The sequence below is a fragment of the Podarcis liolepis genome (assembly GCF_965112155.1).
Source record: "Podarcis liolepis genome assembly, chromosome: 13".
NCBI lineage: Eukaryota > Metazoa > Chordata > Lepidosauria > Squamata > Lacertidae > Podarcis > Podarcis liolepis.
In genome coordinates this window covers 54,614,473-54,637,770 of record NC_139573.1, presented here as the reverse complement: position 1 = coordinate 54,637,770, position 23,298 = coordinate 54,614,473, and the positions used below count along the sequence as shown (strand labels likewise).

Sequence of the window (23,298 nt, the reverse complement as noted above, 5' to 3'; positions counted from 1 at the left end):
GAATTCGATCCACTATATTTTATCTGCACAATCAGAACGAATTTCAGGAACCAAAAACTTTTATTGAAAAATATGACTTCAAGCCATCTGGCCCCCAAACAGCAACTAGACATTCCTTTTTGATGACCGTAGCCCTGGTTTAAGAAGTCATTTGGTGCCTAGCTTATATATCTGAGTTTTTAACACCTGTCTCAGGTGCTCTGTGTAAATACTACTCGGTATAAGAAAAATGTAGGTGATTTGGCATTAAGATACTGTAAATACACATTTTCCACATGTCCAGATTTAGGAAACTCAACAAGGTAGTATCATTTATAAATTACACAAAGCACATTGCAACCACAGGAAAGAAAGGAGTGAGTAGTTAATGCCATTCTAACTACTTTTTTTTTTTTTGGTGCAACCACAGCTGTGATCCTAAGCATACTTGCCCAGAGGTAATCAATTGGACTTCTAAGCATGCATGTTTGAATCAGACTATAAGAGATAAATTGTTTAAAAAATTCTTAAGGGAATCAAACCTAAGGGCCATCAACTCTCACTCCTCTTTTTTGCTATCAGTAATTCCTATCCCTTGACAAGCCAACCATCACATTATCATCCACCTCTTAAAGCGGTTCCCAAGTGTTTCACTGAAAGAAGCAATAACAGAATTCTTGGTTTGTTCATGTCACAGTCCAAGTTCATCTAACCTTAAAGAAAGAGGTACAGAAAAAGCTATCATTATAAAAGGCCAAAAAAGAGCCCGATATATGGATATTGCAGATCTATTTCAAGAAGCTGAACTCTGTAGATCTATGCACCAGACTAAAATTTGATTTTCACTGATGTGATGAAGTCCCCCAACTGTAGCTGTTCCCTACATCCCAGCCAACTCTATACTTGCATCTTTCGTACAGGGATGTCACAGTAGACTTACCTCTCAGACAAAGAATGATCAAAAGGGTCAATCAGGGACACAAGGAAGCAGGAAGGAGTTGTTATCAAATAATCTTTTCAGACAGTTAAAATCATTCATTTTAAGCACAGAATAGTAATAATTCTAAATTTATCCAACTCCGCATCACACACAAATCAATTCCTGCCAGAACAGACTGAGCACCATTGTTCTTCGGGAGTTATAAAGTTTAAATCCCTGTAACAGAAAGCACTCTCCAGGGCCAGTTCACCCATGAGGTAAGGTGATCTCTCAGCTGGCAGCATCCCCAGGGGCAGCAGATCCCAATCTTTATTCCCTCCATGTTCCTGATGTAGATCTTCCCTCACCCCTTCTTCCTTGGAGAGGGGTAAGGCACCATTTTGTGGTTTGCCTCAGGTGCCAAAATGTCTTGGGCCTACCTTAAGCCATCCCCACTCAACAGATATGGAAGTGATCCTTACTTCTCAGAGTCTGGAGGAAATTAGATGGTGGCATTTTGCACCCCAGACATCATTTAACACTGCCTTGGTATTTTAATCACACCTCAGAGCAAAAGAGCTTTGACCAAAACATTCAAGCAGCAGCATTTATTTTATGCACTAGTTAAGCGATACAGAACAGTGGTAGGCAGGCAGGCAGGCAGGCAGACACACACACAAACCACAATGTGGTTTCCAGCAACTAGCATTCAGAAGCATTGCTGGCTCCAACTGTGGATGGAAAAGTATAGCCACCATGGCTAGTAGCCCTTGATAGACCTCTTCTCCTCCACGAATTCTTCTAACCCTCCTGTAAAGTCATCCAAGTTGGTGTCATCACTGCCTCCTGTCGGAGCAAGTTCCACAGGTTGACATAGCCTGACTTTCACACTTCAAACTGGACTTGGGTCTGGGGGGGGAGGTGTGTCCGAAACAAGTCTCCCCCCTCCAACCCTGGTCTTTCTCGGCCGCAACTCCTAGCTGGGATCCCGGTTCCTTGAGGAGTTGTGAAGTCTGAGTCCCTATAACGGACAGCCACCTACACCCTGCAGGTGCAGAAGTGGCCCTTACGAGTCTGGAGGGAATTAGACGGTGGCAACTTTGTAGACCAAGGCCTCGCACAACGCCTCCTTGGGCTCTTAAACCACATCTCGGACCAAACAGCCCTGACCAAAGGCATCCAAGCAGCGCAACTCATTTCGTCCCCTAGTTACGCGATACAGAGAGAGGAGACCCACAAACACACAATAAAATACACAAAATAAAAAAATTCCTTCCAGTAGCACCTTAAAGACCAACTAAGTTAGTTCTAGGTATGAGCTTTCGTGTGCATGCACACTTCTTCAGATACACTGAAACAGAAGTTGCCAGATCCTTCTATATAGTGAGAAGGTGGGGAGGGGTATTACTCAGAAGGGTGGTGGGAATGGGTGATTGGCAGATTGGCTACTTCTGTTTCAGTGTATCTGAAGAAGTGTGCATGCACACGAAAGCTCATAGCAAGAACTAACTTAGTTGGTCTTTAAGGTGCTACTGGAAGGAATTTTTTTATTTTGACTATGGCAGACCAACACGGCTACCTATCTGTAAATAAAATACACTTCAGCGTGGCTGCCTCCAGCTGTGTAAGCCAGGCCACAGTCGCCGTGGCTCGTCTTCCCCTAACCCTCTTCTGAAGCCACCCAGGGCCTCAGCTGGGTCTGGGGGGGACCACGGAACGAGGCGCCTTCCTTCCCCTCAGCGAGCCGGGCCGAGCCCCGCGCCCCCACGCCGGCTGCCGGGCCGATTCCGGGTCTGAGGAGCCGGCAGCCTATCAGGCTGAGCCACACCAGCGCTAGCGGCCGCCCCACCCCGACCCGGTTTCAACAGGGACACCGGGCGAGCCGGGAGGACCCGCAGCCCAGAGCCCCCACAGAACAGCAACACCCCCGCCCGCCCCCCAGTATCTCCGCCTCAGGCGGCTCTGCCCCCCTGCCCCCCGCCTTCCTTCTCCCCTCAGCTCACCAGAAAGAGGAGGAGGCGGCGGCGGCCCCCGGGCTCGGGGAAGATGGCGGCAGCTCTCATGGCGGGGTGGGGGGGGGGCGTGAGGCGGTGGGTGGCTCGGTCTCCCTGCCGCTCTGTGGCTCTCTTTCCCCCCGGCCTCCAGGGGAAGTGCGCGGCGGGCGGGCGGGCGGGCGCCGACACGGAGAGGAGGAAGACGAGGAGGTCGGCTCTCGCTCTGCGCCGCCTCCCCTTCCTCCCGCCCGCCCCCTTTCCCCTCACGACGCCCAGTTCCGGGTTCGAAGGCACGCCGGGAAACGTCCCCCGAGTGAGCGGCGGCAGGCTGGGCCCGGCGCGCTGAGGCGAGCGCCCTCTCTGGCCGCCAGGCGGAGCGGCAGGGCCCGAGGCCCCGGCTGGCGAGCGGGTCCGTCGCCTTCCCGTGAGGCGGTGCGAAAAGGCCGCTGGGGGGGAGGGGAGGGGTGTCTTCCGCGAGGAGAGGAGCTTGTGAGGTAGGTGACACGGGAAGGAGAGCGAACGTGTGCACGCAGCCGGCTGCGCGTGTGGTGCTGTCTTTGGCAATGGGGGTCGCTGTGAAATAAGGACCACCAGTAGCCACAGGATTTCCTCTTGCTCTGCCGCTGTTTTGTCCTCTTGGCAAGCGGCTTTCACCCGCTCGCTCGCTCGCTTCGCAACACAACAACCCTGCGAAGTAGGTCGTCCGGGCCAAGGTGGGCCTGCGCCGCTTCTCTTCTTCTGCGCCGGCTGCGCCTCCGCCGCCTGCCTCTTCGGCCCCGGGGCTCGTGGGCGGCAGTGGCGTAGCGTGGGTTGTCAGCACCCGGGGCAAGGCAAGTAATTTGCGCCCCCCAACCCGTGGATTTGCGCCCCCCAACCCGTGGATTTGCGCCCCCTAACCCTAACCCCCAGATGTTGCGCCCGGTGCGGCCGGCCCCCCCCCTGCACCCCCCCCCACGCTACGCCACTGGTGGGCGGCGGTTCTTGCGGGGGCTTCACGGGGAGTAAGAGCCCATCATCGTGTGGCTGGGAGGGAAGGGAGGGAGACGGGCTTGCGCTAAAGCTTCCCAGCAGCAGGATCAGCCTTGCCAGGAGATGATGATGATGATAATTATTTATTATTTATACCCCACCCATCTGGCTGGGCTTCCCCAGCCACTCTGGGCGACTTCCAACAGAACATTAAAATACTCTGATACATCAAACATAAAAAGCTTCCCCAAACAGGGCTGCCTTCAGATGTCTTCTAAAAGTCTGGTAGTTGTTGTTCTCTTTGACATCGTTGATAAAGTGAGAGAGGGCTGCCTCAAGCAGCAGGTTTGGGCGCCAGATTTCAGGCGGCTTCATTCTTCACAAAACAGCGTGGATTTTCCGCCTCAGGTGCCAAAACTCATCTTGGACGTGCCCTGCGAGTTTCAGGGCTCCACTGGGATTTTAACCCAGGTCCCAACCAGCCCAATCTGGCACTTGCCACCTGGGCCCTCAGACTCGTGGGCTACGGCCAGTGTGGGTGGGAACGTTACAGCTTGTTCTTGTGCAAGCATATCTGCTGGGACAAGCTCAGGCTAGTGGGATTTACCCCCTTCTTGCACCAAAGGATGAACCCCTGCAAGCCTACAGTCTCCTCTTCTCCCCAGAACATTTTTTGTACATTGTGGACCGCTTTGAAGCAGCTTGCTTTATAGGAAATGCTGCTATTCTCAAGGAAGGGATCTTAAGATTCCCCCAAAATGTTTGGTTTTTAAAGGTTGAAATTCTCCAGGGTGACACTTGGGTACTAAAGGAGGAAAATCTAAATTGAGTTTATTCCAGTGGTTCCCAACTCCCCCCAGCCTTGCACCACTTGAAAATTCCTGAGGGCCTGGGCAGACCACTTAATGATTTTTCTACTTCTTGTAACCATTGCAATGTGCTAGATGCTGTATGATTTCTTGCTGCTTTTATTTTTTACATATTGTATGTATTGCATTACAATCTGAATTCAATATATAAGGGATAAAAGAAAGCAGTATAAATATATAATGTGACAAATGTGCTTCACACTCTGTCATTCTGACTCCTACTTCTTTCAAGCACACTGTAGTGGTTAGAGTGTCAGGCTGGGACATGGGAAACCGGAGTTCAAATTCCCACTTGAGTATGAAATTCACTGGATAGTCTTGGGCCAGTCACTACCTAACCTATCTCATGGGTCGTTAGTGGGATTAAATGCAGAGGGTGGAATCCTGTTCACCACCTTTAACTCCTTGGAGAAAAAGGTGGGATATAAATGCAATAAATAAATAAGTTGTTTCCTCTGTCCATAACTTCCGGTCTATTCCACTCACTTTTGAGGTTGACTGCCCAGGTGTTCAAACATGTAATGCACCATCTGTGACCTATCTGACACTGGTGTGGAAGTTTAATAGAATGGAGTGTCTCAAAAGGGAAGAGGAGACACTTGGCATACTAAAAGTGTACAAAGAACCTTCTAACTTTTTTCTACTTGTCTGGATAGCTCATCTCCTGGTTCACACTGAAAAGCTACTTTTAAATCTCCCCAGGAATGAGAATGAGAACTGTCCATACAGGTGAAACTCAAAAAATTAGAATATCGTGGAAAAGTTCATTTATTTCAGTAATTCAACTTAAAAGGTGAAACTAATATATGAGATAAACTCATGACATGCAAAGCAAGATATGTCAAGCCTTTATTTGTTATAATTGTGATGATTATGGCATACAGCTGATGAAAACCCCAAATTAACAATCTCAGAAAATTAGAATATTGTGAAAAGGTGCAGCAGCTATTCAATCCATAACACCTGCAATGGGTTCCTGAGCCTTTAAATGGTATCTCAGTCTGGTTCAGTAGGAAGCACAATCATGGGGAAGGCTGCTGACCTGACAGTTGTACAGAAAGCCATCATTGAGACCCTCCATAAGGAGGGAAAGCCTCAAAAAGTAATTGCAGAAGAAGTTGGATGTACCCAAAGTGCTGTATCGAAGCACATTAATGGAAAGTTCTGTGGAAGGGAAAATGTGGAAGAAAAAGGTGCACAAGCAGCAGGGATGACCGCAGCCTGGAGAGGAATGTCAGGAAAAGACTTTTCAGACGTGTTGGGGATTTTCACAAGGAGTGGACTGAGGCTGGAGTTAGTGCATCAAGAGCCACCACACACAGAAGGATCCTGGAGATGGGCTTCAAATGTCGTATTCCTCTTGTCAAGCTGCTCCTGAACAAGAAACAACGTCAGAAGCGTCTTACCTGGGCTAAATAAAAAAAGAACTGGTCTGTTGCTCAGTGGTCCCAAGCCATATTTTCTGATGAGAGCAACTTTTGAATCTCATTTGGAAACCAAGGACCCAGAGTCTGGAGGAAGAATGGGGAGGCACACAATGCCAGATGCTTGAAGTCCAGTGTGAAGTTTCCACAGTCTGTGTTGATTTGGGGAGCCATGTCATCAGCTGGTGTTGGTCCACTGTGCTTCATTAAGTCCAAGGTCAATGCAGCCATCTACCAGGAGATTTTGGAGCGCTTCATGCTTCCTTCTGCAGACAAGCTTTATGGGGATGCTGACTTCATTTTCCAGCAGGACTTGGCACCTGCCCACACTGCCAAAAGTACCCAAACCTGGTTCAATGCCCATGGGATTACTGTACTTGATTGGCCAGGAAACTCGCTTGACCTGAACCCCATAGAGAATCTATGGGGCATTGCCAAGAGAAAGATGAGAGACATGAGACCGAGCAATGCAGAAGAGCTGAAGCATCCTGGTCTTCCATAACACCTCAGCAGTGCCACAGGCTGATAGCATCCATGCCACACCACATTGAGGCAGTAATTGATGCAAAAGGGGCCCAAACCAAGTACTGAGTACATATGCATGCTTCTACTTCTCAGAGGTCCAATATTTGCAATCCTTGTTTTGCTGATTTCATTTAATATTCTAATTTTCTGAGATTGTTAATTTGGGGTTTTTATCAGCTGTACGCCATAATAATCACAATTATAACAAATAAAGGCTTGACATATCTCACTCTGCATGTCATGAGTCTATCTCATATAGTAGTTTCACCTTTTAAGTTGAATTACTGAAATAAATGAATTTTTCCACGATATTCTAATTTTTTGAGTTTCACCTGTAGAACTCAATGGAGAAATCCAAGATTTTACTGTAGCTAGGAATGAGCAGGAGTTTATCTGATAGGTTAACCAGATGCAAAAGGAGGCATGGTTCCTTCAGCAGGACTAGTTGTAGAGAAGAGGAAGTTTCAGCAGCCTCTGTTATACACAGCTCCTGAAGATGCATTTGAACACCCCAGTGACCTATCCCAAAAGGTACAGCATAGAGAAAAGTTTCTTGAGTTTCTAACCTGATTCTTAGAAATGTTCAGATGCACATTCCACAGCAAATTAATTCATTATCCATATAGCAGGTTGGAAACAGCCCTGTAGTGTAGTGCACACTGAATATTGTAGATTGGGCTCCAAGTGGTTTATAATAAACATGTAGTGTTGTCTACCGGTATTTGATCCCTGTCGATCACTGAGTGTTGGCCTGAAATGTTGAGAGTGCAAAAGCCCTGCAATTTCATTCAGTTCTTTTTATTTCCTATATTATCCCCACCTTGCTGAATGAGCAGTATACAACAGCCCTGCAGCAGAGTAGTTCAGTCTGCACCCATATTGCAGGACTGTGCTGACATAGAAAAGCTTAGAGCAGTCCTGCAAGGTCAATACTGCACACCAAGAGGTAAGGCTGGGTTTGGATTGCGAGTCACCCCCCCCCCCTCGCCCAGCAACTTTAGTACTTTTCAAATTGTATCAGAGGTCAGTCGACTTGAATTGCCTCTTCAGATATTTCCTCCAACCTCTGCCCCCAGGCCAGATCAACCACAATTGTACTCAACTTGTTCAGAACCTTTTAAGGAATTTTGCACAAAGCATAAAAAGCCACATTAGGGCAGGGACTCCTGTTTTTGGTACTCATTTGGTAGTTTAAAAAAATAATAATCCCTGATCCAGTGGCTCAGATAACACATACCAGGTATACACTGTAACATTTTGTTGTGGAGCCCTATGGAGATAAAAAGTGTAAGGATCTGTTCCTCTCACCTCAATATTGCATCCTCATGGCTGCTTTTGTTAAAAGTAAACAAAAAGATGGGAGAACATATACCATATTTACTCGAGTCTAATGCACATTTTTTTTGGCCAAATTATGTTGTGAAAATTAGGGTGCACATTAGATTCAATGGCGCATTTACATTTGCCAGCAAATACTTTTGGGGTTTCAAGGTTTTGAAATTGAGATGCGCCTTAGATTTAATGGCACGTTAGACTCGAATAAATACGGTATGTGAATGAGCATCACATGAAGTTGGGCTTCTTTCTCGCCCCGGCGCCATTCCTAGAACTTTAATAATAGCATGAGATGCAAAAGTTAAGCAGCTCAGGACTTATTTTCATGCCTGGAAAAGCTTTACCTGCTCAGTTTACCTGCTGCTGCTGAAGGTGCACAGTTTGGGTTGCAGCAGTATTGCTCTTACCACAACACTTGGGGATTTGTACAGAGATAAGTTTTGGGGGTTGAGTGGCCAGGTGGGGGAAAGGGCAGGACTCCTTCACCTTTAATAGTTGTGTAGAAGTGAACATTTCAGCTGGTGCAGCTTGCAGGCGTAGTTCCATACAGTTGTTAATCTTGCAGGAGCCCTGCCCAATTTTTTTGCATCTGGCCCCCCTACATGAGGTCCATTAAGAGAGTTAGTGCTATTGAGTTTTCACAAGTAAAGTTGCCAGGTCACATTGTAGAAATTTGCCCTGTCCATTAAAACCTCTGAGCAAGTGAAGATTCAGTTTTCTTCCCTATTTTTCTTAGCTTTGGCTGATATATTGAGTATAATAAATAAGGGGTCACAAATTATAATTTATTTGTTGAAGTCCATTTATTTGCTTTAGGTTACAATGGATCAATATGGTAGCTTGCGAAAGTTTAATAGTATGATAGAAGAATTTTTAAATGATAAAATGACAGTCAACCAATGAAGTCATTGTAAGACAACAATGATTAACATTAAATTTCTCATTCATTTTTGCCGCTATCCAAAAGACTCTGCCAGTTGTACCTACTGTACCCCAAGCTGTGTGGAAACACACAAACTAGGAAAAGCATAATGTGTGGGCAGGCTTATATAGGAGAAATTGGCCCTTAAAGTATCCTGGTCCCAGAGCATTTAAGACTTTAAGAATCAAAACACACTTTGCATTGGGCTTGGAAACAAAATGGAAGTGAAGTTGTCACATAACTTAGACAGTAATGCTTCAAACAGCCTGCCCTGTTGAAAAGCTGTTCATAGATCTGCTTGTGTGTATCCTCAAATACATATGTGTTTATGAAACTGACCCTTAGATAACCTTTAATCTGGAGATGATAATCACATTGCAGTGGTTATTGCACTAGTTTACTACTAATCAAGAAATGCCAATATTGTCTTGCTTGCTTGAAGGAAATGGCAAGAACTGATGAATACAAAATAAAATCTTTATTTACACAGTGTTTATTGTTTACACAAAATGGTGGACAGTAAGGAAAAATGGGCTTGTGTTATGAAGTATCAGCACAGAAATATAAAATAGCAAGGTGGCTAGTTGTTGAAAACTACATAGGCTACCCAAGTCTGTGTTGCGTGGACAATAAACTTAAAACAAGTCCTATTGCACAGATAGACATAGGTGGAGGTGGATAGTGTGCCTTACATAGAGAGGAGATGGGTGCTAGGGAACCAGAATCCCGACCCTCCCATTTCCCTGTTTGAGATAGCTTAAAGCACAATTGCCAAAGGCCAGCCCATGAGCTTCAAGACTAAGAAATAATTTTATATAGGTGCCCCAAATCCATTTCTGTGCTCACCGTCTCAAATTCTCATTGCATCTAATAGCTACAGTGCTCTTTGTCACTGGCTCTGCTGAAACATTGCTTAAACTTCCTTATTTCCCCCAAGTTTATTATTTAATATCTATTAACGTTTATCCATGTGGTTGTATGACTCATGTGGTTGTATGAGACTTTAAGACTTCTAATCATTTTCCCATCTCCCTATGGTGACAAAATTGTCTGCCTAAGCGCTAGTCTTTCCACTGTAGCATATTGCCGTGTAGCAGCATCTTTTTGAATCAGGTTTGCCATGAATATAAATCATTTATTTTTCTCTTCCTCACAGAATTGAATGTGCAAATTTAATGCCACTTGTTGGTCCTAAATGCTCAGTATGGGAGTTCAAATTAACTCCCAAGTATGTCGAAACAAAGTGGGCTTGTGGGACAAATGAAGTAGTTTGCATTAAAATAATAGCAGAGGTTCTTGATTGATAACTACGTAGCTGTGAACTGAATCCATTGCTATGTAAAGCTTGTATAGAAGAGTCAAGCTTTGAAAATCTAAAATGAAAAATGAAAAAAATGTAATTAAAGTATGAAAATATGTTGAATGTTGCATCAATAAAACTGCATTCTTTTTTGCACAAAGTTATAGTAACCATCATCGTTATAATAATGATAATAATAATGTTTTTATGCAATGCAGGTTTAACATCTGAACTCTCAGAGAAGAGTATGAATGTTTCTGAGGCTTGGCTGCTCAGTGGCTCCTCACTAGCATCTCAAGTTCACGCCGCTGCTGTTAATGGACATAAGAGTGCTCTTCTAAAACAGATAGCAGGTAAAAATGTTTCCCCTCTCTTTTAAGAGTCAAATTTTTATTAAACTTTAAAATCTTCACATATATATTCCAGATTCCAAATTAGTTATGCATTTATCTTTGACTTTCTCCTCATGCTGTTTTTAATCCCATCCCTGTCTTTTTGTGTAATTTCAAATCCATGAGAAGCAATAGTATTTAAGTTGCAGTTCTGTTTTTAGTTTTTTCTTGGTTCTGTGGCTTAGGAAGATCCCCTGCCCAGCCCATCAGAGAACAGATTGGTAGGCTTCTGCCAGCTCTCTCTTCCTCTTTCCATTCTTGTGTGTAACACTCTAAAGCAGTGTTTCCCAAAGTGGGCGGTACTGCGCCTTGGGGGACACTGGAACAATCCAGGGGGTGGTAGTAGCCTTGGGTGCAATTGGGGGGCATTGGGATAAAAATAAGGGGGTGGTAGAAGCATAAAGGTAGAAGAGAAGAACATTTTGAAGAACTGTTCTTACAGGTTTCATCTGTTGTGTAATGATACTTATGGATGGCAGCAATGCTTCTCCTGGATCTGGCGGTTGTGTGTTTTTCCCAGGCTTGAGTGAACCCTTTTGGGGTTCACCCAGGCTTGGGAAGTGTTATTTGTAATTTGTTATTTTAATATTATCCTTTGTTATCATCATTTGCTCTGTGTAATGCAGATGTTACTATGGTTGTTTTAATAAATGCTTTTATAATTTCAAGCTTCAAGGTGTCTTATTTACAGCAATGTCTTTCTTTACTGTGTCTTAGGACATAGGTAGAAATCTAGATACATTAAAGAATGCAAATTTGTTGGTGCATCTTTCTGTTTATTTGCTTAAAGAAGGTATATTTCCAGGGGGGCACTGAGTATTCCCCCCCCCCGAAAAGAGGGCAGTAGGCCAAAGTCTGGGAACCTCTGCTCTAAAGTCAGGGTGTGTGTATGCGTGGAATTACTTTCAGTTGCTTTCCATAATGCTAGCGTGGTGGTTTTTCTTTGAAATTAGTTCATAAAAAATGCTTTTGTTTTTTGACTGGTGGAAGCTTGTCCAGTAGAGAGAAAGGGACAATGTCAGCCTGGCCTCAGCCAGTTTCTCCTACTTTCCAACCAGTCCAAGGAGCGGCACTGCCTGTCAGCTTCTTCCTGCTAGTCCTTATGTTGCCCTTGTGGAACTCAGCAGGGATGAAGATAGGGACAAAACTAGAATTAATTGACTCTTCCTGCCGTTTGCTGTAGCTCTGCCTCCTGTTGGTCATACTTCCTTCCACCATACTAGCCTCAATGAGCACCAGCCATTACTGTTTCTGCACATTTTTTGCTTTAGTTCCGCTGACTGCTGGCATGCAGCCCTCCACGTACTAACCCCAAGTCAATGGGGCCCTCAAAACACGAATACTTGGACAAAGGACATTGTTGCCAGAGGAGCCTAAAGATTGGTAGCATAACCTAGAAATACCTTACCAATCTAAGAAACCTGCTTTGATTGTAATGGTGAGGTTCGTATCCTGTTTCCTTATTAACAATAGAAGCTGTAGAGAAGCTCTGTTCAGGTAGGGAGAGATACTTCCAAAAGCATAAATATGATAACACTGTCAAAGTTACTGAATTGTGGTCTTTTGGGTAGTCTAAGCAAGGTTTTTTGTTCAGAACTGTGTCGCGAATTCTTCGCGGCGCTTTAGCAGAAATGCTCAGAGTTCCAGGTTCTTCAGTGCAATATTATTTATTGTGAGCTATATATACAAATAGGGACGCGGGTGGCACTGTGGGTTAAACCACAGAGCCTAGGACTTGCCGATCAGAAGGTCGGCGGTTCGAATCTCCGCGACGGGTCATGTGGCCAGCATGACTAAGCAGTTTCTGGCGAACCAGAGCAGTGCTTGGAAACGCCGTTTACCTTCCCGCCAGAGCGGTACCTATTTATCTACTTGCACTTTGACATGCTTTCGAACTGCTAGGTTGGCATGAGCAGGGACCGAGCAACGGGAGCTCACCCCTTTGCGGGGATTCAAACTGCCAACCTTCTGATTGGTGAGCCCTAGGCTCTTGCAAGTTTCAAGTTTCATTCGTTATGTTGCACATTTAGGAATCCTGCCACCTCAGTAGTGCAGAGCTGATGGACCTGTTGCTTCAGGTCTTAGGTTTGTAGCCTGAGAAGTCAACCAGTTTAATACACAACTTGCATTATTTGTAGCCAAATAAATAGTGTAAGATAGTACTTGAAATGAACTATGCCTTAGATCCTAAGTTGCTCCTCTATTCACTAATAATAATATTTTCCAGCTGAATCAATAAGTATTTGAGAGGAGTGTCTATTTTGAATCGTTTTAATTTTGTTTTAAATTGATCTTCTCTTTTTGCTGTTTTTAATTGTTCATCACCATGAGGTGATTACTAAACTAAGGATTAATTAAGGCTCAATTAAGATGATTAATAAATTGAGGATAATAATAGGAGGTGGGTGATGTCTGCCAATTCCCCCCTTCATCTTCAACCCCTGTACCATATCCCATAACTATCACATAGGTTCTCCAACTCCAGGAATGGATTCTTGGGGCATGTAGAAGGACTAGCAATAGAAGTCAGAAGAGGGAAATCTATTATGTTCACAGAAGGAATGTTAGGATTCAAGCCAAGGTGATTATTTTTTAAGTTTCCATCCTGTGCTAGATTGTACGATACATTCTGCAATAACCTCTTGTGACCAAGACCATGAAGTACACTGTTTTGAAACTTCTCTTTTTTTGAACTAATTGGATCTTTTTTTTGGGGGGGGTATACTGCTCTTTATTTTTGCCCCTTCTGTTCAGCTCTATAAAAGTTACAATAACCCCCCCCCCCAAAGATCAGTTTGTACAGTCAGCAGAATAAATTGATTTAAAAAAAATTCTAAATAATACCTGTTCATAAAAAAACCCTCCCTGCACATATAAGATTAAATGCAGTGGAACCTTGGTTCCCAAACACCTCCATTGTCATACATTTCGGTTCTTGTATGCCGAAAACTCGGAAGTAAATGCTTCCATTTTCGAATGCTTTTCGGAACCCGAACATGCGACGCAGCTTCCACTGAGTGCAAGAAGCTCTTGCAGCCAATGGGAAGCAGGGTCTCAGTTTTTGAAAGTTTCAGAACCGAACGGGCTTCCAGAACAGATTTCATTTGAGTACCAAGGTACCACTGTATCAGTGAGAAAGGTTCCACCTAGCCTTCCCCCATTGTGTTTCCTTTTTTAAAAAAAATCAGGGTCCCCTGTCCTCACTTCCTTGCAGCACATTTAGACATGTAATCCCCACTTTGAAGCAGATTAGCCCAGAAAAAGCTTTACCACTTGACAATGATAAATGTAACTGGTCCTATTTTGTGTTGCCTATCCTTCATGATTTCAAAACCTAGTACAGATTTATCTGTTTGCATTTTTAATAGTGCAGCTACATTGAAATATGCCAATTTATAGTTACTCATTTCTGACTTCCCCCTCTATGGGCAGATATGAGCAGATGATAATCCTTATCTTCATGTTCAGCTTTACCTGCTGATTTCTCCTGTTAACGAAAGGTACGGGAGAATTCCATGTTGTGTTCGTCTGTTTTTCTAGTCTGCTGGCCACCCTAGCAACAAATGAGGCCATTGTTATAAGAATTCTAAGGTATCAAATATTGAATAAGTGTTCATAAATGCACAAGGTAAACATGAATACATAAGTATATAAACCACACATCTGAAATAGCACACAAGAGCAATCTAGAAGCCATTTTTACTCTCCCAAAGTGACTTCAAATATTCCACTTCAGTAGGAGGAAATGCGGAAAGCTTTCCAATTGTCTTTTCACTTGCAAATCTCATTAACAAAACTGCCTGGAATCTAGGGGGTTTACCCCCTTCCTGCAAATCTAGTCTGGCAGGTTTCTAATAAGTTGAGCAAACTGTCAATAGATTCAGGAACTAAAGTATTTACTATCTGAAAGGAATGACCAGTCTGCCCAGGTAATGCAATCAGTGACCAAGGCACAGGTGGTCTCCCACAGAAATTTGAGAGTGTTGCTTCTCTCCTGTCTCCCATTATTTCTGTGGCAGACCACCTCCTTCTGTAATGTAAGCAAGATATGTCAAGCCTTTATTTGTTATAATTGTGATGATTATGGTGTACAGCTGATGAGAACCCCAAATTAACAATCTCAGAAAATTAGAATATTGTGAAAAGGTGCAGTAGCGATTCAATCCAGAACACCTGCAATGGGTTCCTGAGCCTTTAAATGGTATCTCAGTCTGGTTCAGTAGGAAGCACAATCATGGGGAAGGCTGCTGACCTGACAGTTGTACAGAAAGCCATCATTGAGACCCTCCATAAGGAGGGAAAGCCTCAAAAGGTAATTGCAGAAGAAGTTGGATGTTCCCAAAGTGGAAGCACATTATCGAAGCACATTAATGGAAAGTTATGCGGAAGGGAAAATGTGGAAGAAAAAGGTGCACAAGCAGCAGGGATGACTGCAGTCTGGAGAGGATTGTCAGGAAAAGACCATTCAGACATGTTGGGGATTTTCACAAGGAGTGGATTGAGGCTGGAGTTAGTGCATCAAGAGCCACCACACACAGAAGGATCCTGGAGATGGGCTTCAAATGTCGTATTCCTCTTGTCAAGCCGCTCCTGAACAAGAAACAACGTCAGAAGCATCTTACCTGGACTAAATAAAAAAAGAACTGGTTGCTCAGTGGTCCCAAGTCCTCTTATGAGAGCAACTTTGCATCTCATTTGGAAACCAAGGACCCAGAGTCTAGAGGAAGAATGGGGAGGCACACAATGCCAGATGCTTGAAGTCCAGTGTGAAGTTTCCGCAGTGTGTTGATTTGGGGAGCCATGTCATCAGCTGGTGTTGGTCCACTGTGCTTCATTAAGTCCAAGGTCAATGCAGCCATCTACCAGGAGATTTTGGAGCACGTCATGCTTCCTTCTGCAGACAAGCTTTATGGGGATGCTGACTTCATTTTCCAGCAGGACTTGGCACCTGCTCACCTGCTGATTTCATTTAATATTCTAATTTTCTGAGATTGTTAATTTGGGGTTTTTATCAGCTGTACACCATAATTATCACAATTATAACAAATAAAGGCTTGACATATCTCGCGAGTCATTGGTATCTATATGTAGATAAAACCCTCTCTTGGTTCTACCACTTTCACAGGCAAGCTTGGTGGGGACCCGGGAAAGGTCCTTCTCGGAGGCTGCACCCAGACTTTGGAACTCCCTCTCTAGAGAAGCCAGACTGGCTCCTTCCTTGCCCTTCTTGTTCCAACAGGCTTTTGGGAACGGCCTGCTTTTAATTAAAGGGCTGGTGCTGTGCTGTTTTCATTGTACAGTGGTGCCCCGCAAGACGAATGCCTCGCAAGACGGAAAACCCGCTAGACGAAAGGGTTTTCCGTTTTTGAGCTGCTTCGCAAGACGATTTTCCCTATGGGCTTGCTTTGCAAGACGAAAACGTCTTGCGAGTGTTCCGATTCCCCCCCCCCCGCTTTCCCCCCTTTTTCTAAGCCGCTAAGCCGCTAATAGCCTTTTAGCCGCTAAGCCTTTAATAGCCGCTAAACTGCTAATAGCGCTAAGCCGCTAATAGGGTTGCTTCGCAAGACGAAAAAACCGCTAGACGAAGAGACTCGCAGAACGGATTAATTTCGTCTTGCGAGGCACCACTGTAACTATTTGTTATAGCATATGTATAAATGTGTGTGTGTGTGTAGATAGATACAGATATAGATATAATTATATCAATATTTGATTGTTTTTTAATGATGCTTTTTTCCTGTGTTTTTAATCCCTGTCAGGGAAAAAGGTGGTGTAGAAAACAACAACAACAACTACTACTACTACTACTACTACTACTACTACTACTACTATCCTTAGTGGTGTCCATATTTTGCAGCTTTTAAAAGACTGTCTGACATTTTCTTTAAAAATGTCATCCAGGATAGAATCCCAAAACAGACAAAAAAACTGATCCCTGACCTCAGGAAACATGTCAAATTTGTTTAAGAGATCTTAAGTGTTGCCCAAATGTATAAGAAACCAGACAAACTTTTTTCTACCCAAAATATACAATAGATGTACATATTTAATAAAACTTATGTAGAGCCAGCACTGCAATTCACTTTGTTGTTCTTATAGGTAATCCTGATCTGAAGGACAAAGAAGACCAGTTTGGGAGAACTCCACTAATGTACTGTGTGTTGGCGGATAGGCTAGACTGTGCTGAGGCTTTGTTGAAGACAGGAATAGATGTAAATAAAGTCGACCTTAACCAGAGAACAGCTCTCCATCTTGCTGCACAAAAGGTAACAATACAATCTCACATGCCTACTCAGAAGTAAGTTCTGTTGGGTTCACTGGGGCTTATTCCCGGGTAACTGTGTACAGTGGTGCCCCGCAAGATGAATGTCTCGCAAGGCGGAAAACTCGCTAGACGAAAGAGTTTTCCGTTTTGGAGGTGCTTCGCAAAACGAATCTCCTATGGGCTTGCTTCGCAAGACGACAATGTCTTGCGAGTTCCTGCTGGGTTTTTTCCCCCCTTTCCCCCCTTTTTCTAAGCCACTAAGCCGCTTATCAGCTGATCTGATCAGCAGATAAGCCGCTAATAGCCGCTAATAGCACTAATCCGCTAATCCTTCAATGGGCTTGCTTCACAAGACGAAAAAAACCGCTAGATGAAGAGAATCACAGAACGGATTCTTTTCGTCTTGCGAGGCACCACTGTATATAGGATTGCAGTCTAAATGATGTTCCAAGACCAGATTCCAAAGAAATGTGTAACTAGCACTGTAAATCCAAAATAATTTTGAGTGTCCCTTTCTCAGATACAGTGGTACCTCGGGTTAAGAACTTAATTCGTTCTGGAGGTCTGTTCTTAACCTGAAACTGTTCTTAACCTGAAGCACCACTTTAGCTAATGGGGCCTCCCGCTCTGCCGTGCGATTTCTGTTCTCATCCTGAAGCAAAGTTCTAAACCCAAGGTAATATTTCTGGGTTAGCGAAGTCTGTAACCTGAAGCGTATGTAACCCAAGGTACCACTGTAGTAGCCTTCCTTTCTACCACGCCATGCCATATGGCAAACTACTTTTTAAATTTAAGTAGCATTTTAAAAAGTGTTTTGGATATGTCGGGGTAGTCTGCTGTTCAAAGTGGAAGACCTATCAAATTTCACAAGTCTGTGAATTCACACAAAGTTGTTCTTTGTATCCAGATGTTTAGCTGACAATGTCACTAGCAGAGAAATCAGATCTTAGTTTTAAATACTTTATTTCCAGAATTGCAAAGAATCTGCTACTCACTCAGGAGTTCATAATGCTAAAAATATCACTAATTGTTTACTTAAAAGCCTGTGTGCACTCATGACTAATAATATAAATGCAAGATGTATAGTAAGTGCTTCAGGATTAAGATATTTCATATGGTGGCTCTGGTAAATGTACATTTAAATAAAGAGAAAAATGCATTTGGTAACACCTTGAGATTAATTTTTAGAAGTGTTTTATTATAAAAGGACATGCTGTTTCATGAAATGTGAAGTTGGAGCTTGGGAAGATAAGAAAAAAATTCAGTTGAACGCTGATGACATCTGATGGGAGGGCGTTCCGCAGGGCGGGCGCCACTACCGAGAAGGCCCTCAGCCTGGTTCCCTGTAACCTCACTTCTCGCAGTGAGGGAACCGCCAGAAGGCCCTCGGAGCTGGACCTCAGTGTCCGGGTTGAACGATGGGGTTGGAGATGCTTCTTCAGGTATACTGGGCTGAGGCTGTTTAGGGCTTTAAAGGTCAGCACCAACATTTTGAATTGTGCTTGGAGACGTACTGAGAGTCAATGTAGGGCTTTTAGGACCGGTGTTATATAGTCTCCGTGGCCACTCCCAGTCACCAGTCTAGCTGCCGCATTCTGGATTAGTTGTAGTTTCCAGGTCACCTTCAAAGGTAGCCCCCACGTAGAGTGATTGCAATAGTCCAAGCGAGAGATAACTAGAGCATGCACCACTCTGGCGAGACAGTCTGCGGTCAGATAGGGTCTCAGCCTGCGTACCAGATGGAGCTGGTAAACAACTGCCCTGGACACAGAATTGACCTGCCCTGACCACAGAATTTTGGACAGCTGTGAGTCCAAAATGACTCCCAGGCTGAGCACCTGGTCCTTTAGGGGCACAGTTATCCCATTCAGGACCAGGGAGTCCCCCACCGTTGCCCACTCCCTGTCTCCCAAAAATAGTACAGTGGTACCTCTGGTTGTGAATCCCGAGGTTTCCGCAACTGGGTGGACTGCTTCTGAGCATGCAGGGAGCACATTAGAGCGTTTTTGTGAATGCGCACGGGGCAAAACACTTCCAGGTTTGCCGCTTTCGCAGCCCGAAGTTTACGTAAGCCGAGGGTAACTTAAGCCGCAGTGCTACTGTACTTCTGTCTTGTTAGGATTCATTCTCAATCCATCCTTCAACTGCCTCCGGACACTCAAACAGGACATTCACTGCCTTCACTGGTTCTGATATAAAAGAGAGGTAGAGCTGGGTATCATCTGCATACTGATGAACACCCAGCCCAAACCCTGTTGCCATGTAGAAATGCAACAGGTTAAATTGCCAAATTGTGTATAGCCTACCTTTGAGCTTTGTACCCCACACTCCTTTCTAGAGGTAAAAGTGTCACTTAAAAGTGTAAATAAAGATTACCGAAAGAGATACACATACAGATTTTTTTTGAAAAGTTCAGTCCAAGAGAAAAAAAGAAAGATTGATTATGAAGGACATTGTAGCCTATGCAAGTGAGTTGAGGATTACTTTTTTAGAGTAACATTGCAGTATTTTTTAATGTTTTTATTTATCCTTTGGAAGTCCAGTTACATATTTCCCATGTATTCTAAGAAGAGCCCAATAATCTGTGCTTACGCTGTTAAGCAAATTTTGAAGGAAAGATTTGGAGTGGAAAAACCATTTTCCAGCTCAACCTGATCTTTATAATTCGGAATTAATTTGCGTGGCATTCAAATTAGGATACCAGACTGGGCTAGAATATGGCAAACCTACACGCAATCACCATTTCTATTTATTCAAAGCAGCTGTTTGGGAGGTAGTTTTAATCCATCTTCCGATCAAAGTTGCTATCAGCCCCACTTGGGTGGAGGGAGAGAAACAGAGAGAGCCAGTGTGGTGCAGTGGTTAAGAGCGGTAGTCTCGTAATCTGGGGAACTGCGTTCGCGTCTCCGCTCCTCCACCTGCAGCTGCTGGGTGACCTTGGGCCAGTCACACTTCTTTGAAGTCTCTCAGCCCCACTCACCTCACAGAGTGTTTGTTGTGGGGGAGGAAGGGAAAGGAGAATGTTAGCCGCTTTGAGACTCCTTAGGGGGAGTGAAAGGTGGGATATCAAATCCAAACTCATGTGGTCATTCATTTATTGCATTTGTTTTCTTTTTTTAAAGGAAACTTTTTTAAAGTGCTTATGTTTGGCGGGGAGGTTTCTCAGTGACATCACGGAGTGGGGAAGCTTTTACTAGCGAGCTTATTTTCAAAGGTGCAGAATGACAGTTGACCCTGGAGAGAAAAATATATGTTTGGCTCGATCATAGGGAGCAGGGCCGGCTCAAGATATTTTGGCACCTGAGGCAAACCACAAAGTGATGCCATCGCCCTGCCAGGGAAGGTCTACATCGGGAAGAAGGGTGGGAGGAGATAAGAAGCACCTTCCATTTGTACTCAGAAAGTGCTAGTTCAGAAAAGTACCGTATTTTTCACTCTATAGGACACACCAGACCATAGGACGCACCTTGTTTTAGAGGGGGAGAACAAGGGGGGGGGAAATCTCCCCCTCTCTGCTCAGCGCCCCTTCAGCGAAGCGGCAGGAGAAACGGAGCCCCTTCCATTTCTCCCGCATCGCTGAAGGGGCGCTGCGCAGCTCTCCCTCTCTGCTGAAGCCAGGAGAGTCTTGCTCTCCTGGCTTCAGCAAAAGGAACCCGAAGCCTTCGGAGCGCAGTGCGAGTTCCCGCTGCGCTCCGGAGGCTTCAGGCAGCTATCCCTGAAGCCTGGAGAGCGAGAGGGTTCGGTGCGCACCGACCCCTCTCTCTCTCCAGGCTTAAGCGAAAGCAACGCAAAGCCTCCGGAGCATGGAGGGTGCGCTCCCTCTGCGCTTCGGAGGCTTCACGTTGCTATTGCTGAAGTCAAGGAGCCTGCATTTGCTCCATAGGACGCACACACATTTCCCCTTAATTTTTGGAGGGGAGAAAGTGTGTCCTATAGAGCGAAAAATATGGTATTTCTTGAGCTATATCCCATGCCTGCCTTCTCCTGCAGCTCCACAGCAACCTACCCTCACTCTCCCACCATCCCTACATTATCTATTGAATGCAAGTTCCCTGGTGGTGATTTTTTGTTCAGTATAGTACCAACTCAGGGTTTTTTTCTTAAATAACTTAGAATTCATAATTGGTCAGTTTTAAGTTTGGCCTCTGGGGCTATATGTGCCCGTTTAGAGTACAAGTGGGGAAGAGAAATGCAGGATATTAAGATCCTTAAGTGTTGACTGAACCCAGTCAGTGGCAAACAGTTTGTGAAACTGATACCAGAAGCCATTTGTGATGGGGCATAAGGTTCTGATGTTTAAGGAAAAAGCCAGAAAATCCTACTAGATATGCTCAAACACTTGGATGTGTCTAAAGTAACTCTTTGAAGTCTAAACATTATAAACATAAGTATTGTTGAGGAGGAAGCAGCAGCTAAAACATTTTAAATTGCTAATTTCTTGCGTAAAATATTCAAAAAAAAGAAATTAGGGCTGGAATCCTATAGACCTGCAAATAGGTCCCATTGAACCCAGGGCACTTCCTTCTTAGTAGGATTGCTTAGTATAGGATTGCTCTATAGGAGCACGGTATGAGAACCCTAGAATAGTCAAGCTTTCTTTGCCATTTATTGTGACGGTTAAATTTATCATGTCATTCTTAATACATAAATCCTTCTTCTCGGGCTTTAAGAAAACATTTCTGACACAGATTTTACTGTGCAACTATAAAGAGTCAGAAATATTTCTTTTTATAAATAGTTTTGCACTGTCTTTAATGAAAACTCCGTTTTATATTGCTAAAAATCCTCCTCTTAACAGAAAATTACAAGTCTGGGAAGTTAATTTCATCAGTTCCTGTTTGAGCTGTTTATGAAGGGCATCAGTGCAACCTAGTGGAGAACAAGGACATCAGCATTTGCATGTCTCGAATGTTTGTATTGACAAATGGGTAGTCTGCTATTGACATCTGTGTCCCCTGGCAATACTTCCATTCCAGCTTACCCTTGCTGGTCAAATGCCTTAATTGTTCTGGCCTTTAATTCAGTCAAAGTTGGAGCACAATTGGAAGAGAGAAAAGAAGGAGCGGGTCTAGCAGAGCGTCAAGCTTGAGTTGTGAAACTACTGGCAACGATCAACCTGTCATAATGTTATGATTTGTTCATTTTTATACCATTTATTAGCCTTTACTTGTTGTGCCATTTGGCCTCCAGGGCAGATAAAGTGCTGTCTAATTTGGGAGGTTTGCTTCTGTCAGAGTGGCCTCCACAGAGAAGGTGTTAGCTGCAGTGACAAATAATCAATAGCTGTCGTTGTCATGAAGAACGTGAGTAGTTGGGCCTTTCATCTGGAGGATTAGAGGTCTAATTGGATTGAGAATAGGGAGGGTGGGCTGTTGTATAACCCTGTCAGCTATGTGAAGCTGTCAGGTGTCAACCTTATTCATACTGAAAAGAAGGTGGATGGTTGGTCTTTCACAGCTTGCAGAGTGAAGTCATACAGAAGCTTTTGAAAATGTAATAGAGGGGGGAAGTAAAATAGGTTAATGTATGCTTTGACCTCTTTTTTGTTGTTGTTTAATTATACGTCCATGTAGTTAATGAACCTGTGTAACTTGAAATGATACTCTCTTTTTTGGTAGGAAACTCTGCTGGTAACATAATACAAGTTCTGGCTGATTATTTATACCTTAAGTAAAAGCAATTTTAACTACTCAGATGGAGGTTATATAAATTTGAAAGTTTTCAACTTGAAAGATATTAAAACCAACCATAAAGGAAGGAGATGTTTCAGAAAGAACTACAATATTTTTGTAAATAGTAATTATTTAAAGGGATCTCGGCAGTAATACAGTGGTGCCTCGCAAGACGAAATTAATCCGTTCCGCGAGTCTCTTCGTCTAGCGGTTTTTTCGTCTTGCGAAGCAACCCTATTAGCGGATTGGTGCTATTAGCGGTTTAGCGGCTATTAAAGGCTTAGCGGCTATTAAAGGCTTAGCGGATTAGCGGCTAAAAGGCTATTAGCGGCTTAGCGGCTTAGAAAAAGGGGGGAGCGGGAAAAAATCGGAACACTCGCAAGACATTTTCGTCTTGCAAAGCAAGCCCATAGGAAAAATCGTCTTGCGAAGCAGCTCAAAAACGGAAAACCCTTTCGTCTAGCGGGTTTTCCGTCTTGCGAGGCATTCGTCTTGCGGGGCACCACTATAATGCATGCCCACAACTTCAGTGTGCTCCTATGAAATTGTTTCCTGCTTGGCAGGGGGTTGGACTCGATGGCCCTTGTGGTCTATTCCAACTCTATGATTCTATTCTATGATTCTATGAAATACATATAGAATTCACCATTGCATCAGTTTGGTAGTTGAAACATTTCTTTTTCTTTTTTTACCCATTTGATATTCTTTGAAGAAAGATTTCTTATGGTTTTCA

General features: G+C 44.0%; 2 protein-coding genes across 3 annotated transcripts in view; one reads left to right on the top strand and one right to left on the bottom strand.

The window, feature by feature from the left end:
- The window catches only part of ERP44 (endoplasmic reticulum protein 44), a 38,025-nt gene extending 27,699 nt beyond the window's left edge, over nucleotides 1–10,326 (bottom strand). Inside the window, exons 1-2 of the mRNA XM_083473308.1 lie at nucleotides 3,858–10,326; nucleotides 2,902–3,674 (exon numbers count right to left, since the gene is read on the bottom strand). Of these exons, the coding sequence (XP_083329434.1) occupies nucleotides 2,902–2,961 (60 nt within the window). The 5' untranslated portion in view covers nucleotides 2,962–3,674; nucleotides 3,858–10,326. The remainder of the gene's footprint in view (nucleotides 1–2,901; nucleotides 3,675–3,857) is intronic.
- Nucleotides 3,159–23,298, top strand: part of INVS (inversin) — a gene marked incomplete at its 5' end in the record, with an annotated part of 65,481 nt that continues 45,341 nt past the window's right edge. The window contains 3 exons of one of the 2 annotated variants that reach the window (XM_083473127.1): nucleotides 3,159–3,386; nucleotides 10,455–10,589; nucleotides 16,728–16,894. In XM_083473127.1, coding sequence (XP_083329253.1) covers nucleotides 10,484–10,589; nucleotides 16,728–16,894 — 273 coding nt within the window. Of the gene's footprint in view, nucleotides 3,387–10,435; nucleotides 10,590–16,727; nucleotides 16,895–23,298 lie in introns of those variants that run through there. The other variant, XM_083473126.1, reaches the window with a different exon arrangement.